We start from the raw sequence: 19,758 nt of genomic DNA on the forward strand, positions 1-19,758 counted from the left end.
AATAAAAAAACTTCCAAATTTAACGACGGATTATTTTACAATATAATGTATGAATTACTATTATTATTATTATTGTTATTATTATTATTGTCATTATTATTGTTATTATTATTATTAATATTATTTATATTTATATAAATTACAATATTATTTATAGGCAATTATAAATTAAATTATAAGTATGTGTAACTATTATGAGGAAGCTAATATCTGATGATTGATTTTCTAAACAATAATAACTTGGCTTGTTTTTTACCCTAAATATTATTAGCCAAGAGATGGAGTATAATAGGCTATATTTGATCATACCACTTTCCTTACTTTTAATCTATAGGCTATTTATCCACTCATTCACTCAACTATGGAGCAATTCATATGAGAAAAAATTAAACTTTTTGTTTTAAATAGAAATAATAATTTAAACTAATAAAATTTTGAAAATATTATTAAAAATTAAAAGAAAAAATAATTGTTAGTTTTGTTTATATTATATAATTTATAGATGCATGAAAATAATTTGAATTTTCCATTGATACGCATAGTATTCCCTACACTTTTCTGATAAATACGTGTACTTTCATAGATAATTTGCGTGTTGCTTACGTGAGACAATTGAAATGCGCATTTTACGTAAAACAGTTAAACTCATACATTCATACTTATGTATTAATATACGTCATAATGTACATCATTCTTTTCTCATACTTATCTGTGCAACGTATGTGATACGTGTACAATTTCTCATTTCTCGTACGTATGTACTTTTACTTTCTTCATACGTCTACGTACATATATATATATATCATACGTGTACAAATCTTTCTCTATTTGTATTTATGTAAATATAATACATTTAACACATGTAGCAACATATTTCTCGTTACTTTCAAGTAAACAACTTCAAATATTCGATCATTAATTATTATGACGTAAGTAATAGAAGTCATCTGATATACTATTGCCTAACAACTTATATGAGTGTTTACTTACTGCAAATCATTAAATTGTTATAAAACTTTTCACTCTTCCATTATTTCTATTATGATGGACAAAATTTCAGCACTTATTACGTAATTATTACTTATACAGAAAAAAAAAAGATAAAATATATGTGTAAATGTGTGCACGTATTCATTTACGTCACACACACACACACACATACACACACACACGTAAACATGACGTTTAAGCACGTAACAACATCAATATCAAAACTTATAGTTTATGGGATAATTGGAATTGCATAATGGATAGAGTGAAAATGAGATGAGATTGTCGGGGTGAAGGAGAATTGTGATCGATTCGATGTATGTTGTCGATTGAGGTCACATGTTCAGTTGATGGTAATTTTGAGAGCAATCAATTCATTAACAGTTAAACTTACATCTTTACATTCTTTTAAAATCCTTTTAAGAAAAAAAAGAGGTAAAATTGATCTTTGAATTAATGCTAATTCAATTCTAATCAAATATCTTTTTTACATTGCACTTCACTATGCTTCAAATATGCTATATTCTGTGTGATATATATTCATTCCTAAAATATTTTAATCTTTACATAATTTTTAGGCTAGTAAATTTATTAAATTTTATGGAGTTATGTAGTTTTTATAGTCGATTGTTTCTTTCTTTTTTTGAGAAGTTTCTTTTTTTTTTTTTTTATTTTTTATTTCATTTTAGTTATGTTTTTTAATTACATATATTCCTACATCTATAAAAGTACTTGTTTCTAATCTTTTGTACCATAGCTATTATTTTCTTTGAATTTATCCAGTTATAAAAAATCTTTAATGAATATAATAAGATTGGATTAATGTGCGAGGAAAGAATTTCGTTTGTTAGCATAGAAGTTACAATAAAAATTAATGCATCGACAACTCATCATATTAATTTTGCAGATTTAGTGGATCGTTTCATCTTAGATTATAATTAATATTTTATGCTACTGTTCATTCAGGCCAATGTCATCGTAGATGTTTGGGTTCCGTTCTAGGATAGGTTATCAGAGCATTGAAGATGAAAGTACTGAATCTCGAATATATTCTACTGACAACGAGCAGACACTTTTGATTCCCAGAAACAGTGTACTGTAAGTTTTTTTTTTCTTTTTTTTAAATCACTGATCTCTACTTTCTATAAAAAATTCTCGTAAAATATGATTAAATCACGATAATTTGCTATGATCTAACTTTTTTGAAGTTGAAAACTATTTTAAAGATATTCAAATACAAAAATACAAAAAGATTACCAATCATTTGTCGATAATGATATTGTTGTTGCTTGCAATAATTAGTAGTCTAGTAAATTATAATTTCAATTTAATGATATCAAACGTTTCCTTTGTAACAGGGAAGATGATGGACCATCGGAAGTATATGGTAGTCCACCATTGGAACACGATATCGCAGCGAATGAAGTAGGTGGAACCGTTGAATGTCATGCTGCTACGAGTTCTGGTATTTTATGGGATGGAGTAGAAAATTTAGATCAGGTATATTATATAAATTACCTCGGAAAAAAATGCCATAGCTAAATGATTCGTTGATTGATTTTTCGTTTTAAAACTTGAAAACTTAGGATATGCCTAAAAACTTGGATCTAGTATACCTGAAATGTCTCATTCCTATATAAGTTATTTTATGGATCTTAATATTGCGCCAATAGGTGATCGAATTTTTTAGTCTGGTGTTATTAATATAAGATATATTAATATAAGATCGATAAATTTTGGGTAATGCATCTTGTATGCTACGTTCAGCTTACTCTCACAGCTCATAGATATTTTTTATTAGATAATTGTATAAGTTTTAATTGCTAACATTCCGTTATAAATATCACTGTTTATCGTAAAACGAAAGTTTTGCTTCTTCTAATTAATTGACCATCTTCTAATATTTCATCTAAGACATACGATTTACTCATTCTTTCATGTTATCTTTGAATGATTTTATTCTCTCTCTCAAAAAAAAAAAAAAAAAAAAAAAAAAAGTATACTCTTTTTTTTACGAATATATGAATTGCTTTAAAATATGAAAGGTTATGAAGTTCGTATTTTTAAGATATTTACGACTGATAGCAGAAAAGAAAGTATAATGAAATAATATATTTTTCAGTTTTTCACTCGAGTTTATGAGTATCATCAAAATGGTGGATATCTTTGTATAGTTATTAAGCATATTCTTACCTTATTTCAATTCATATTTGTGGTTTGGTTTGTTACATTTTTACTAGTACGCGTGGATTATGATGTTTTGTTCAAGAATAAGAATATCTCTGCAGAGGGAAAGCCAATTGGTGGGAAAATTCGACTTGAAGTAAGTCTATCTTCTCTTTCCTTTTTCTGATTTTCATTTTTGTTTTGAAAATAGTTTGTTTTCTTTGATGGAAATAACTATATAAAAAGAAATTCTCCGCATAAAATTTTGCTTGGTTTGGACTTGCCAAAATCTAAGAAACTTGTAGGAAGAATTAGTTTTTTTTTTTAATATACGGATAAGTTTGTTGTGATATTATGGAAGTTTTTGCGATGGAAAAGAAAATTGTCGAAGGACGTGAAGAATCTGAGTGACTCGCGTGGTTCATGTTTTGTTTGAAATTGTTAAAATGAATTCTATACTTAATAGTGTTTGCTATTCCTTTTGTGTCTAGGATGTCATATATCCGGATTGGAGTCATATTGGTGGTTTCACACTATGTTTGCTGGTTTTTGCCGTTTTATTTTGGATTTTCCGGGCTGCACGGGTTTTTTATCAAATTTATCAGTTTAGCGAAATACGTACTTTTTACCATTCAGCGTTGGGTAAGACTTAATGATTTTTTTAATTTTTTTCTGATTCTTTTTCTTTTGGTTATAGGAAACTAGTAAAAATTTGCCCGTTTATCAACTCTATTATCTAGATTCCAATTTAAAAAAATTCAGTGCCAATATTAAATTTAATGTCTACATATTCATAAATATGTGTTTATCTGATTAAATTTTCACTACTCCTTATGAAGCATCATCTTCAACTATTTTACTAACCTTGATTTTTCTTGCTTAAATAAATAATAAAATGTTATTTTTTTTAAGGAATTGAGGATACATTATTGAGTGACCTTAAATGGCAGGAAGTTGTGCAGCTTATATGCGAGAAGCAGCCATCCATACATTTAATTTTAAATAAAGATGGTATTACTGCTTTGGATCTTTATCAACGTATTTTGAGGCATAAGGTGACAAATTCTTGTCTTTTCCTCTTAATTGATGTGAAGAATCGTGCAAATACAAATTCTGCTGAAGTAATTCTGTGGCATGGTAACTGCGTAATACTTGAAGAAATTTTTGTTTTTTTTTATATTTCAGAATTATTTTGTCGCCCTTATCAATAAGGAAATACTGCCACCAGTAATCAATGTGCCTTTCATTGGTTCAATGCCATATTTACCGAACGGTTTGAAAATGAATCTGGAATGGCTGTTATTTTATGGAGTATGGTCGCCGTGGAAGGGACCGTATGAACTTAAGGAAGAGTACAAACATCCACAGAATATTTTCAGGCTTGGTGAGATTGCTAAAATTATAAAATTATATAAGAATAAAAATGCAGCTTAATATAGATTTGAATCACTATAAGCTCTTCCTTCACTTTAAATTCGGCTATCATTAAAATTCATCAGGTAGAAATTACCTAATGAACAGCAGCAGGAATAGAATTCAGATTTTCATTTTATGAATATGTGAGATTTAAGTGTTGAAATGATAGTGAAGCATTCCACAATATCCAACACTGTTGATAATATAGCCATCACATTGCAGCGGATGAGTTAGATTCGGCTATATTGAAAATGGCTATTGGCAATTTTATTTTTTTTCCACTTGTATTCGTATATCAAGTATTATATTTCTTTTTTACTTATGGTGAGCTACTAAAGCGAGATCCGGGATCATTTGCTATGCGTAGGTATTCAAATTACGGAAGGTAATTGTCGACAGTATTCATTTTTTTAGAACTTCTTTAGAAAGTAGTTTTGATAGTATTCATTTTTTTGGAAAGTAATTTTTGACAGTGTTCATTTCAACATTCCTAATAACAAAATTTGCAAAGTAATGTTTTTTGTAATCTCTATACGGATTGATGAGTGTACAATTTCTAACTGTTAATATACGATCATATGATAACAAAGAATGAATGTATTGCAGGAATAAGTTACGACATTTCAACGAGTTAGACCATGAATTACGAATACGTCTTTCAAAAAGCCATCGGGCAGCAACCCAATATATGGAACAATTTCTTTCACCGCTTGGGCAGGTTATAGCTAGAAAAATGCAATTCGTTGCAAGTGCAATCTGCATAGTTTTGCTTTTGTTGGGTCTATGGGATGAAGATGTATTGTCGGTTAGTTTAATGCACATTTTTTGTCATTTTGTTTTTTTAATCAAAGCTGTTGTTCTTTTACTTTATTCCATTATCTTTGAAAAAAAAAATTTTTTTAATGAGTTTCAAGATTGAAATTAGATACGAAAAGAGTCATATTGTCAGAAAGTTGGGTAATCAGGAATCTAACCTTAGAAGAGAAAAAAGCTTTGAACTCTCCAGTGATTGTGTTTTAAGTTTTCATATGCTATAATTCATGAAGTTACAGGATACTGCCTAGCACAAAATATGGTACCATACACGATTTCAACTTATGCATAAGAAAAAAGAAACAACTTTATCCAGATCAAATGAATGATACCTTGTTTGTATTGTAGGTTGAACACGTTCTGACGATTATATCTTTATGTGGTTTGATTGCTGTCGCATGTCAGTCACTCATTGGAGATGAAAATATGATTTATTGGCCTGAAACATTGCTAAATATGGTGATTGCACACATACATTATGCGCCAGACTCATGGAAAGGGAAAGCTCATACAGGTGGTATTCGTTTCTTAAATGTTTCCGTCATAATGTAAAAATGTTATGTCGTACTGAAAAAGTATTCCAAAAGTGCTTCACTGATCTTGATCATTCTATTTCCGTTTATAATTTCCATAACTCAGATAATGGTTATGGTGCCTGTCAAGATAGGCTAACAAGAATAGAGAGAATTTATGATTAATGTGTTTTATAATTTTGTTCTAACCAAATTCAGAATATTTTACAGTGATTTCGATTTTGAAAAGAATGGCTTATGAGAATAGATTTTACAACAAGCTATGATTTGAGCCGAGTTGAAATAAGTTTACCATTTAGTTTAATATTAACTGAGCATTACATCAACATTGCAACTTTCGGGATTTCTGCTTTTTATTTTCGGATAATTTGGTGCCATTTAAATTAGCTTGATAGCAACACTTTATTTGTTCTGTAAATATGAAAATTTTGCACAAGTTTAAATCAGGGAAAATGGACTTTTATTCCAGATACGGTTCGGAGAGAATTTGGGCATTTGTTCGAACTAAAGGCGAAATTTTTACTTGAGGAACTTTTGAGTCCAGTTTTAACTCCATTTGTTCTACTGTTTTGGTAAGCTCTCAATGCAAAGTATATTGTGATAGCAAAAGGAAGAAGATAGTAAAAAATCTTTCCTCCGATAATTTTACAGTGAAACTTTTTTCATTATGTTTCTTACTCTATAGTGCATGCTTTAAAGTTAGCACTTCTTACTTTTAACATAGTGGCAAAAATGTATTACGTTTTACTGTTCTTTTCCAGGATTCGTCCCAAAGCGAAAGAGTTTGTGGATTTTTTCCACAATTTTACGGTTTCTGTAGAAGGCCTCGGTGATGTTTGCTCATTTGCGCAGATGGATATCAGACAGCACGGCGATCCAAATTGGAGTTTTGATGAGGTTACGAAACAAGGTGAAATTCATATTAAAAATTTCCATTATTATTAATTTTAGGCGCCTGTCAATAATTTGTAATTATATAATTTCTTAAACGACCTTTCCTCTTTATAACCTTCCTCTTTTTGTTACCTGATATTTTCAAACTGTACGAAATGTGAGATAGTTAGTTTTATTCATATATATTCTTTCTGACGTTTCTTAATAGTATTTCCTTTCTTATTTTCAGAAATTTTAAATATGCATGGACGAGTTCATGCTAACGATGGAAAAACAGAATTATCTTTGATACATTTTGCTAGCAATCATCCAGAGTGGAAGCCACCACCTCGTGCTGCTCGTTTTCTTGATGATATACGAAGCCGGGTATGTTGTTGGTTTTAATTTCAGATAAGATCAGAAATATATTTACACTGGTAAAGAATGGGAACAAAAATTTTTTCCTATGAAATTTCAGATGACACAAGATATTAATACACTGAAAGATGGTGTTGTTATGGATGATAACATATTATTGAATAGTCTACATTCTTTCAACTTCAATACTGACCAGCAACTTAGGAGATTTATAGGTGGACAACCATCTTTTGTATCCTTCCGTAATCCTGATTTGTTTAGTGGTGCAGCAAATATGTCTTTGCATGGTGAAAGTAAGTTTATATATATATATATATATTTTATTTTAAGCATTGTTTAGATAAATGTTAATTGTCAGAAATGGAAGAATGATAATAGGCGTGTATTTACGTAATGATTAATAACTGCTATTATATATTCTTATTGTTTCTTCGTTCTCTCTCAAGATATTCGAAATATGTTGTCTGTTGAAGAAGTAGTAATTATTTATTAGTTTCTTTTTTCTTTTAACTGTCAGAGCAGACTAAAGGTCAATTTTGCAGGAAAAAATCATATTGGTGATATGGTACTTACATCACAGACGACCGCATTAAGTATTGTATATCTGCGTAATTTACATGCTAATTACGATAATCGTCGCCTTGAAATAGTATCATCTCCGACAACTATGGCTTGTCGTCATGTTGCGCAAATCTCTCCGATTTCTCCAACTGTAGCACCAATAGTAGTCGAAACTACAGTACGAGGTTCAGATACAGTGGTCGAAGCAGCGGGCAGTGTTTGGGGTGTACCAGCACAAAGTGCAATTTCACCTCTTCAAGCTTCGCTTTCACCTCGAAGCGACGATGAACAGCTACAACAGGAAATAACTGGTGATGAACAATCACCTCCTGGACTGTCACATAATATTTTGAATGTTTGAAAAGAAACTGTATTTTCTTTCTTTTTTTTTCGATTCATTTTTTATTATGTAATGAATTCGAAATATTCTTTCCTCTTTGCGACCCATGCTTGTAAAGGTTTATTTGTATTTACCAAAGGAAGCTTTTTTTTTCTTTTAGTAATTATGAGATAGCTTGAAATGGTAGTGAAATTTTTCCCGATAGATTGATACTTTTTGCAGTTATGATTTGATGCAGTTATCCGATTTATTTGATAAGCAGTGCTATTGTGAAAGATTGGAAATTTTCGCAACGGGTCGTATTTTTGTTTTAATTGCCACTTGCTCACTGTATAAGAAAGCTATTGTATTTTATATGCTAATGCTTTTTTTTTTTTTTGTGTGTATGTGTGTGTGTTCCTTTTCTCTTATCAGAAGTTCTCATTATGCTTTGATAGTCATGTTTTTATATTTTCTTTCTGATATTACAACAGCTTATATACCTTGAAAAAGTTTTAATGAATATATATTTACTAAAAAAAAAAATTATTGGAGATGTATTTGCAAAAATATTTGTTGTGCCATTGAATAACTTGTTGCTTTACTTGAAATTACACAGATTTTGTATAAAAACTGAACCCTTGCTGTACACTTCTTTTTTTTTTCATATTATTCTCATTATATTTTAATTTCATTCGTGTAAATCGAGCTAAATTATAGAGCTATTTAGCAAAAGAAAAGAAAAATTGTGCACGAATTGTTATTTTCACTTCATTATCACATTAATTTTGATTTAAGATACACATCCTGAAACATATTATTGCTATAATTTTTAGCTTTCACTGTTAACAGTTTTATTTTGAGCATGGAATGATGGTAATCATTTGATTAAATAAGGATAACACTATGAGAAATAAGTAAAAAGTTTGTCATTTTATTAGTTGTAATTTTTTGTAATTAGTGTTTTCTTTTTGTTCTGTATTCTCGTTTTTTAAGATTTTACATTAATTGGAGAGTGTTCATCTCATTTTATTAATATATGTTCATCACATCTGTCTGCTTATTTTTGTAACATATACACTTGTAAATTTCAGTATAATCAATTTTTTTGTTTGCTTGCTTTCGCTTCGTATAGTGCTAAATGCTTCAGTGTTTACATTTTTTTTTTTTTTTTTTTTTTTTCATTTTCAACATTTGTAAATAGAATTTGTAAATAAAATATTTAGTTTCTACAATATTTTTTGCTTTCCTTCCATGTTGAATAGCTTATATATCTTTTTATTTTCAGATTTATTTTTTAAAAGAAAAAAATCTTTTCTAAAAATTCAGTAATTATAATAATTAACCACAAAATAACAAATCGAATTAATTTAAATACTTTCGTTTATGCTTTTAAACTGTTATATTCATACACGATATTTTAATATGAGAAGGATAATTTTATAGGAGTAGATCATTCTATGATATCGTCTATATTCATAATTTGTTGCATATTTTAAATTTTGATTTACTCCATCCGCAATTAAATAAACTAAGATTTATTGTTTGAAACAATTTCTTCCGTAATTTGTAATGTACCTCTCATTTTTTTCTAATAATCCAAGAGATTATTGATTATTTTGAATTTAAAATGAATATAATGCGGAAGTTTTTCTTTTTTTCTGCCCAAAGAGTTCCATTTGTAACCATTTATTATTATGGTTAGAATTATTATTACTATTATTATTATTATTACTATTTTTATTACGATAATTATTATTATTTGTTATTAATCATTTTAAACAATGTTAAATAATCATTTCTTCTTAAATTCTTACTTAAGATAGGTTTCACCGTTTCTATCGTTTCTATTCCACATTATTTATAGCTTAAGAGATCTTCCAAGAAATTAGTGATGAAATTTAGTTCAACAAAACACAAGCCATTATGCTTTGGAATTTATCCAATAGCAATATCAAAGCTTCAGTTTTCTTTTTGCATAGATAATATTTAAGTTATTAATTACAGATATGATTTCATTTTGTTTTTGATTTAAGGTAGAATAAATGGAAGGAAAAACTTTGCAACGGACATTTCCAAAGAAGACAACAGCGAATAATAATTTGAAATCAAAGTCAAAAAAAGGAAAAGGATGGAGAAAATGTCGTCAGAAATATACTAAATCTATTTTTGATGAAAGTGATGGCACCTGTAATAACGATGAAACTAATATGAAGTCAAAACATCAACCCAAGTAAGTGTTGAAATTTCATTTCTTTCATTGTTTTTTTTATTATTAAGTTTACTCTGAATTTCTTTCAATGATACGGTGCATATAACTGTGGAAGGATCCGGAAAAAATTCCGGATCACATCGATCGTTATCGTACTTTCAATCTATATTGAACATAGTAGGTAGGATGTTTAATCATTTTTGATATGTTAAAAAAGCTACTTACTAGATGATATAATGTAAATTAGATGCATTTTGCACTTTTTAAATTGATGTATATTCTCAAAGGAACTGTCTAACATAATTTTGTTTTTAATAGCATAGCAGAAGAGTCCATTAGACATTCCTCAGATGAGAAGGAAGTGGAATTTACAGAACCTAAAAAGTCTGTTCATAGTACAATGAATTCTCCAGTTGAGGAGCATGAAAAATCAGATTTGGATACTATGGGATTTCGAGCAGGTATTTTAAAAGATTTTTAAATCGTTCATCTCTTCCAATTATGAAATTGTATATTGAAAGAATTTTTTTTTGTCAATTGTTCTTTTTTTCAATGCAAAACTGTTTTGACGATTGAATTTTCATGGATTATCATGATATTTTGATTTCAAATTATTCCATCGCATTTTCTAATCATTATATTTTTCTTTTAATTATCACATTTCACATTTTTACCACATTTTCTTTTAATTTGCATTTATGAGAATTGCTAAGCTAATAAATTTTTTTCTCACATTTCAGAAGTAGCAAAGATTCCATTAGGTAAAGCAAAACAACTGCAAGAACGATTAGGGAAGAAATTATTCGACAAGGCATTCTTTGTTGAAGATTCGTCATCTGATCTTAACAGAAAATCGTCTCACAAATCTTTTGTGGTATTTGTTTTAAATTTTATTAAAAAATCTCATCGATAATTGGTAGTTTAAAAATTTATCATAACTTTGTTTGTTATGGCGAATATATACTATGGAATGTGATGTTTGAGCACTAGTGAGAAATAGTATCAAAAGTTTAGCTATCTTCCTGAAAATAAAGTAATTTTGTTTTATTCATAAAAATATTTCAAGTAATTACAAGTTTTATGCTGATTAATTCACCGGTTTCTTACGCAGGATTAATGCAGTTATTTGATTTACAGCGTGAAAATCCAAAAAGGCCGCGTGAAGTGTCATCAAAAATACCGGTGTCGAAATTTAGGAATGTGTTCGAGAATGAAAAATTGGAAAAACCTGCGTAAGTGACATTTTGTTGTTTGTTGTAAATCCTTCTTTTTTTTTTCATTTAGTAAATATTGTACTTTATATAGGCACTATTTCATATATTCTCTTCTTTAATCATTTAAATATTGAATAGGTATATTCAGAATAATGTAATATTCATCATCATTGATATCCAGTATTTTATTTTTTTATTCGATTACTTTTCTTTTCCCCAGTTACTTTCCTTGTTTGTTATTTTATTTTTCTAATAATTAATACAGTTTTAACAATCGAATAAAATCTTTATTTATATTACTGGATAGTGTTTTTTTTTTTTTTTTTTTTCTAGAAAGATAGAACTTATAGAAAGAGTTCAGTAATGCGCATCAGATTATTTTAATTTACCATCTATAATTTTGTTATAGAATTGATCCTCGATTTGATAGCAGATATGGTGAATTTAATGATTACATATATCACAATAATTATAGTTTTCTAGATGAAATACGTCAACAAGAGAAAAAGGTATTTATCTCTTCATTTATTGTAATAAATGATATCTGCCAAACTGTTTTAGTATGATAGAGATTTGATAATAATAAATGGAAAGTTGATTAGAAGTTGTGGTTTTTTAATATTTCACTTAATACATTCAGATGTTTAAGATTCCGATATATATTTCTCATTGTATTCTTGTCTGATTTTGTATCTATAAATTTCTTTTTTTAGATCTTAATGAAAGAATTAAAAAATACGACAGAAGCGGACGTTGTTAACAGAAATCGGTTAAAAGAAGCACTTAGGAAGATGAAAAATCAGGAAAAGTAAGTTTGTCAAGGTTTTGACCATTTTATAAACTAATATAAATTAATTAACACTTTTGATATAAGAAGTTGTCAATAATTACCGTTGTCATTGATATAGCTAATCATCATTCATAATCCATATTATTTTCTCTTATAGAAATAAATTAAAATTTACTAGGGATACTGTTAATATGTTGGTTTTTTAAATAATTATTTGTATTTGTACATTAAGTAATTACAATTTCCATTGCAGAACACAAGCAGATGTTAATCGTCGTAAAGAAGTAATCCGTGAAATACGTCATGAGAATAATGAACGGATGCGTCAAGGTTTACCACCTGTCTTTAAGACAAGAGGTGAGATTTGTTTGTATATTCAAACATTAGTATTGTTGAATTATCTTTCATCAAAATATTACTTCTCTGCAGTATATTACTTCTTTATTTATACTAAAAGAATTAGCTTTTTAAATTTATAATTCGCTGATTCAAACATTGCACTTTTTAGTGATGTTTTTGATGAAATTCATATAATCATTTCAAATTTCGAAGTGATTTAGAGGAAAAAAAAAAAGCAAAAAACAAAGCTATTTGCAAACAGATGATATGCATTCTGAACTAATGTCTATTTTAATATTTGAAGCACAAATTCGAGAACTTATATGGCGAAAAAAGTATGATGAATTAAAAGGTGGAAAGAAATTAGAAAAATACCTTCGTCGTAAAACCAAGAAACAGGATAAACGATCTATGCTACCAATGAATCAATAATGATCATTTGCTACTGATTAGAATTGAATAATGATGCTTTTTTTTTTTAAAGACAGTCATGAGATTTACAGTTTTATTTTTGATATGGTGTGAAATATACAATCTTGTTGTCATTCAAGACGGAATTTTTCACTTATCTTCTGGTGTTTTAACATTCTAATTACGTATTTTAATGAGTACTTTCTGTAATTCAGAACTTACTTGATAGTTTTGTAATTTAAGATCCATAAAGGTGACATATATCTCACAAAAGATCTTTATTGATGGGTGCAGCAGTTGAATTTCATTACTGGTGACAAGTTATATTTGATTTTTTTTTAAAGAGCGCTCCTGACATGACAATGATCTCTCATTTCTCTCTATTTTCTAATAATAATAATGACTTATTGCAAAAGTTGAAAGTGATGGAAGGGTCGTTTTTTAAGTCATCTTTCTCTCTTTTCTCTAATTCTTTTCATTGTTGCAAAGTTTTTGTTTTCTTCATGAAAATGATTAATAAATAAACATATTACAGTGAATGCTACTTGATTCTCTTTCTCCCGGTAAAACTATAATTTCCTCATAAATATTCTGTAGCATAACAACAGGTTTCTTTTCTAGAATTTATTTGATACTTGATTTTATTACCTACTATTTCATACTTTGTTTTATTTGAAAATACATTATCTACCATCGGTTAGTAAATGTAATTAAAAAGTTAATTCTTTCACAGAGTAGTAAAATACGTACTAATTATTTATCAGTGTTCCTCTTATGTCTAATAAGATCTCTTATTTTCTTCTTGTCTGTTGTTTAAATTGTTGGTTTTATTTGTGAATAAATTATGTTTTAATGAAATATTGAAAATTCAATTCGCTTTAAACAAATTTAACTAATAAACAAGTATCATAGAAATGAACTCTTCCTATTGAATGATCTTAAAGTATGGAATCGGGATCAAGTTTTCAAAAAACATACAATCTGGAAGGAATACTACCGGAAATGCAGATTATTTTTGCTTATTTTTATTTTTCCTGACAAATAATATGTCATTTTTAAAGTTTCTCTTTGTTTCCTTTTTCTTAAATTCTTATTCTGGTTCCAGAAATTAAATTCTCAAAGTGGAAAAGTTTGTCGAACTGGTTTTTCTTGACTTAATGACTTTTAAAAAAATTATAATACATTTCTGCAATATGCAATTAAATGAGTAAAATGAATTTTTATCAGATATCTAATCATTGCACGAAAAATATAATGCAATTTAAAAAAAAAATTTTGTTGAAGGTTAAACTTTTTTTTTTTTGAAATATAATGAGACAACTTTTTTATAATTAATTTTTGGTATGATTAAACGAAACGTATAGTCCTTATATTTCATTCGAATGAACAACTTTTTTTTTTAAAAATTTTAGTTTTGCTAGAAAAAAAAGCGGTAAACTTGATTTATAATATTCATAAAGAATGTTTTATTCTTATTTTATTAAATAATTAAAAAATGAGCTTTTTCTATAATTCTTTTTTTATCTTATCTAATCATTTTCATAATTAACAATCATTAGCATATATAATTAATTAAATAAATGAATGAAAGTGAAATTTTAGACAATTTAAAATTGAATTTTTTTTTTCCTTTTTCTAGAAAAAAAAACTTCATATTTATATATTAGAACACAATTTAATAACATATTGTAATTTAATCGGTATTATAAATCGACTTGGATTTGTAAAACGTAACGTATAAATGCAGTTACGCTTACAAATAATTGAACCTTGTTCAGGTGTTCGTAAACTTGTTAATGTTATTTTAGGCCATACAATTTGTTCATCATCTTTTTCGGTTTTCATTAATATCGAGAATTCAATATCACTGCTTACCGTAAAATGCCATAGTAGTATTTGTGATTCAGTTGTGGAAATTCTTAAAAAAAAAAAAAAAAAATTTTTTCATTTTAATAAAATTTAAATAAAACAAAAATAAAAGAAAAAAAAACAAATAAAAATTAAATAGATAAAATTATCAATAATATATGACTAAAAAAAAAAGGTTTAAAAGAAATTTTATTTAATTATTTTATTTCTTATAATTTTTATTCACTTCAAATTAATTCTTTCTTTTTTTTTTTTTTTTATTTTTGTTTTAGCAAAAATTGCATTTTTTTTGCAATGCAAACTTACTTTTGAACTTCAAATGTTTGTTTTCGTTTGATTGTTTCCGAACATTTTGCTGGAACTTTTGGAAAACCATATTTTTGCCAAAGTGAATCACAATTATAATAGTGTTCCGGTTCTATTTTAATCGGTTTTTGACATACTAATTCCGGTTTTTCTGCATATCCACTATCATCACGCCATTCTCCGCCGTATATTTCTGGTACCAACTGCATGAAAAAAAATTCAGTTGGCGAATTTAGCATGAAAAATACTATTAATTTGTTGGAGCAATTGTATGTGAATATTATATGTGAATAATACTAAAGTATATTAGCATGATGCAACCGGATTTTTAAACAATCCGGAAATTTGTCTCAAACAATAACTTCTGCTTATCAATCGTTTTCATTGATAAATTTAATGCACATCGAAAAATTAAAATAAAATAAATTGCTTATGCATTGCTTATCTTTTTTATTTTTTCTGATTGAATATTTCAAATTTGATTAATTTATTTCAAAGTTAATTCATTGATAATAAATAAGGTTGTGTTTTATATGCCATGAAATTTTATGTAATTTTATAATAAATTTTTAAATTCAAAAACAACAATTAGCTTACATAAGGATTTAAATGTTTAATTAAATCAGTTGGTTGATAAAGGAATTGAAGTCGTGATTGTGTTGCTTTATCCATTAAAAGTTTAACAATTTGTCCCATTATGCTCAATAATGCTGGTGAATTTATCAGAAATAACTTTGCTTGCTGCAATCAATCAATAAATTCAACTGAATTGCTTTTTTCTTGTTAGTAAAAATTAAACTTCATGATAAAATATCACAAAAATTTATATGATCAAATATTTCATTAATTATTTTTATTATAAAATATACTCTAAACTAATTTTATGATAAAATATTAATTTATTTTTCTGCAAAAATAAAGGATTGAAAATAATTAAATAAAATAAACTATTTTTTAGCTAATTTTTTTCAAAAATATTAAAATTTAAGAAAAATTATTCCAAATTAGTATTGCATTAAGTTAGATTAAATACAACATTCAGCATCATTTTCTAACTGCAAATAATTGAAATTTAACAAAAATTTCTAATATCACAAAGTGTTGGCTATTTTTTAAATATATGTTTAAATGTATGCTTAATAAGCTTATCCTTTTGTTTCATTTATCAATTCGTGACGTGTATGCAAAGGTTAAACTTATGAAGAACTCTTGACACGTTGACAAGAGCGCTGCTGATTGATTGACTACTTACATGAATTTGTTAGATGTAAGTACAAAAATTTTTTGATGTAAGTACAAAAAATATTTGAGTAGATTGTACAAAAATTTTAATTTTTTATCTTATCGAAATATGACAAACAAAATTTGCCACTGTGAAAAACTATAGATCGATGAAACATAAATTCAAATTAGTTTTCTAATTTTTTTTTTTTTTTTTTGACCTAAAAAATAAGTGGAATAATCCAATAATTTATTCTACAAAAATGTTTTTCCAAATCTTTTTTTTTAAAAAAAAAAAAAGATGAAAACATTCTAATTGCTGAGAAAAAGAATAATTTTATTTCTTCTAACAATATTTAGCAAAAAAAAAAAAAAAAAAAAAAAAGAAAGAAATGAATGAATTAATTTAAACTCAAAAAATATAACTTAAATTTAATATTTAAATCGTTTTTCTTTTCAAATATTATTATTATTAGTAGTAGCAAATGAAAAATTTTTACCGCTTCAACGAAATAATCAGCCCATATTTTTACAATTAATCGTACAAATTGCGCCGAAACACTCAACGGATTCAATAAAGCTGCTGTATTTATCTCCGAAAGGTCAAGAATGCTAACAACAGCTGCTGGTTTACCTGTTGCTTTTTCCACCTCTAATTGAGCACGAGTAAATGCTTCTTGCATTATAAAATATGAATGAAGAACGTAACTGAATGGTACCACTCGAGTTATCTGCAATTTTCATATGTGTAATTTAAAAATGAGAATGATAGTAATTTAAAAATTAAAAATAATATCAATTTTAAAAAGTAGAACTGATGATGGAACAAAATTGAAAATGATAGCACTTCAAAAATGGTTAATATTCTTAATTTAAAGTTTAGCCATTGAAGAAAAGTATCCACTGAATGGATATAGTACTAAATTTAATATAGGAATAATGCTAAATCAAAAATGTAATTGATAGCAATCCAAAAATAATTTCAATAATTAGAAATTTAAAAAATTTTAATGGGTAATAAATAAAAAAAATGGAAATGATACAAACCTCATCAATATCATTTGTAACCATTCGTTGAAAAAATACACAAACATTGTTCATCTTTCTGTATAATGCAATTTTTGAGATGCAAAAACGCTGAAATTAGTTAAAAATAAACTTCTGAGAAGACCAAAAATTATAAAAATATTTTTTAAAAAAAGATAGTAACGATATGATGCGATGAAAGAAAATGGTGAAAAAGTGAAAAAGCGAATTATATGCAAGTTATCTCTTGAAAATTATAATATATGTTGATGTTTTCAATTTACATTAAAAAGTTTACTTGAAATTTTTGAACTAGATTTAAAAAAAATCGAATTTTATTAAAATATAGAGGAAAAAATGAACAAATAAATATTTCTTAATTGTAATTTATCTTAGCAAGGAACAAAACTTTTTTTTTTTTCCTTTTGCTTACTTCAAATGTTTTTTTGGTAATTTCTAATTTTGTTTGTAGTAAATGTGTTTCAATACGATCATATCCAAGTGCTCGTCGATGATCAAATAAATCTTTCATATTCCGTTTAATACGCTCCAAATCACCATTGTAAGCACGCCACCAACGTGCCAAATAAAACGTTGTATTAAATAAATCCGGAATATCGTCAATAATTTCCCTGTAAATAATATATATGTACCGGATGTAATATCGGATGTAATATATTTTTATCGCTTTATTGTATGCATAAAAAATGCATATCACAAAAGAATTACAGTTTTTTTAAACTAAGCATACATTTTCTTTTTCATTTTTCCTTTATGTACGAAGGAAAATTTTTATACGGTATTTTACTTTACCGTATGCAATTTTATACGGTATTTTTTACTGTATACATTACTATGGGAGATGGTTGATACAATATGCGTAAAGTTTACAGTATATATTTGTAGTATGCATTAAAGAATTTTTTCATAAAACTTTAAGTTTAGGCATACATTTCTAATTAATATTTCATTTTTTAACAAATATGTTTATATAGTATTTGTAACAAATATTTAACTTATTATTATCTATCATAATATTTGATAAGATTAGTTGAAAAGAAAAACAAACGCTGAGATAAGTCTGATTTAAATAAATGGAAATTACTTAAAAATGCTAACCGAATTTTTTCAGCACCAGCTATTTCATCCGTTGTTATTGGAGCTGGCGTAAAATATGTCGATGATTTCATATCATTCACAAATCGTTAGTTTATAAGTGCACTTATCGTTGTAATATTGTTGATTAATAGTAGCATAAAAATTAAAATTATCATTCAATTTTTTACTTTCTTTTTGTTTTTGCATACATCAGATAAATATAAATATTCATTGTAGAAAAAATTTATCGTTGGAAATTTGGGGTATAGTTTTATAAATTTTGTATGTCTCTTTTTTTTTTCCTTCATTATTTACTGCTTTAAATTAATAATAGTTAAATTATGAATATACAAATGATAGCTGAAAATATATATAAACAAAATTGCGAAGTGACTTCAGTACTTCAACAACAAATAAAAAATTGAACAAAATTATGGCAGTAACAATTATTCGTCAGTTATTATATCCAAAAATCATAATCATTGTAATTCGACAATAATAATAGCAAATTTTGTGTTTGTGATAATTTCATGCAAAAATTGCTTACAATCGTTTGCAATAAAATATTACGTAAAAGCTTGTTCTCTCAGCCAACTTTTATTCTCTCAGCCAACTTTTAACTGATAATTCTTATAAAATAAATAAAGAAAATTATTAGAAATATTTTTATTGAAATAGCAATATCAACTTAACTGATTTTAAAAAAAAAAAAACAAAGTATGATATTAAATCTTGCAAAATTCCATAAATTCTTATATTGGTATGATAACCATTTAAACTTAAAGTAAATCATCTGTTCCACTTATCATTCCTTTTGTAACTAACCCGTCTTATCTAGGGTAAGTATGTTATGGGTGAAAATTCTATCTACAGTTATGATTAGCTATCTCTCATATTTATTCTCGCCATATCCACAAAAGAAAAAAGAAATGGAAACAAAAGTAGGTAAATGAGAAAGGCAAAATAAACAAATAAATAGATGGGATGTATTAAATTCTTTTTGGGTCATAAATTCTCTCAGTTGGATGAATAGATGGGTTGACATAGTTTGATAAATTTGACAAACAATAAAATTGAAATTAAATAAGAAAAAAAAGTGCAAAATAAGTGATGTTTATGTTTAAATTAGAAATAATTATTTTTGTAAACTTGTTCATTCCTTGTCGTTTTTCTTTTTTTTTTTTTTTTTTTGACCCCTTTTTTTCTTTATTATATCAATCGTA

General features: G+C 26.8%; 3 protein-coding genes across 4 annotated transcripts; 2 read left to right on the plus strand and 1 right to left on the minus strand.

The window, feature by feature from the left end:
* Window positions 1-1,972: 1,972 nt before the first annotated feature.
* Window positions 1,973-8,091, plus strand: Bma-atg-9 (Autophagy protein Apg9 containing protein; the record flags this gene model as incomplete). The annotated part of the gene is made up of 14 exons (XM_043081307.1): window positions 1,973-2,088; window positions 2,349-2,490; window positions 3,113-3,313; window positions 3,648-3,798; window positions 4,069-4,211; window positions 4,342-4,540; window positions 4,795-4,957; window positions 5,179-5,377; window positions 5,734-5,899; window positions 6,388-6,490; window positions 6,680-6,828; window positions 7,042-7,178; window positions 7,270-7,462; window positions 7,712-8,091. The coding sequence occupies 14 exons, from the start codon at window positions 1,973-1,975 to the stop codon at window positions 8,089-8,091; spliced, it is 2,442 nt and encodes an 813-aa protein (XP_042937241.1).
* Window positions 8,092-10,094: 2,003 nt separating this feature from the next.
* On the plus strand, window positions 10,095-13,036 carry Bm5935 (C6orf153 protein, putative; the record flags this gene model as incomplete). Of its 2 annotated transcripts, XM_001895365.2 has the most annotated exons (8): window positions 10,095-10,282; window positions 10,580-10,722; window positions 11,002-11,135; window positions 11,399-11,493; window positions 11,885-11,984; window positions 12,189-12,283; window positions 12,519-12,622; window positions 12,909-13,036. In XM_001895365.2, the coding sequence occupies 8 exons, from the start codon at window positions 10,095-10,097 to the stop codon at window positions 13,034-13,036; spliced, it is 987 nt and encodes a 328-aa protein (XP_001895400.2). The 2 variants fall into 2 exon arrangements, with proteins under 2 accessions (XP_001895400.2, XP_042937242.1); XM_043081308.1 differs by lacking the exons at window positions 11,885-11,984; window positions 12,189-12,283; window positions 12,519-12,622; window positions 12,909-13,036 and having other exon boundaries at window positions 11,399-11,497.
* Window positions 13,037-14,671: 1,635 nt separating this feature from the next.
* Bm5518 (RE68566p, putative) lies at window positions 14,672-18,627 on the minus strand (the record flags this gene model as incomplete). Its single annotated transcript, XM_043081309.1, has 7 exons — window positions 14,672-14,933; window positions 15,191-15,393; window positions 15,788-15,931; window positions 16,912-17,142; window positions 17,459-17,548; window positions 17,871-18,069; window positions 18,557-18,627. The coding sequence occupies 7 exons, from the start codon at window positions 18,625-18,627 to the stop codon at window positions 14,672-14,674; spliced, it is 1,200 nt and encodes a 399-aa protein (XP_042937243.1).
* Between the last annotated feature and the right edge of the window lie 1,131 nt (window positions 18,628-19,758).

This window comes from Brugia malayi (assembly GCF_000002995.4).
Source record: "Brugia malayi strain FR3 genome assembly, contig: Bm_v4_Chr4_scaffold_001, whole genome shotgun sequence".
Lineage (NCBI taxonomy): Eukaryota > Metazoa > Nematoda > Chromadorea > Rhabditida > Onchocercidae > Brugia > Brugia malayi.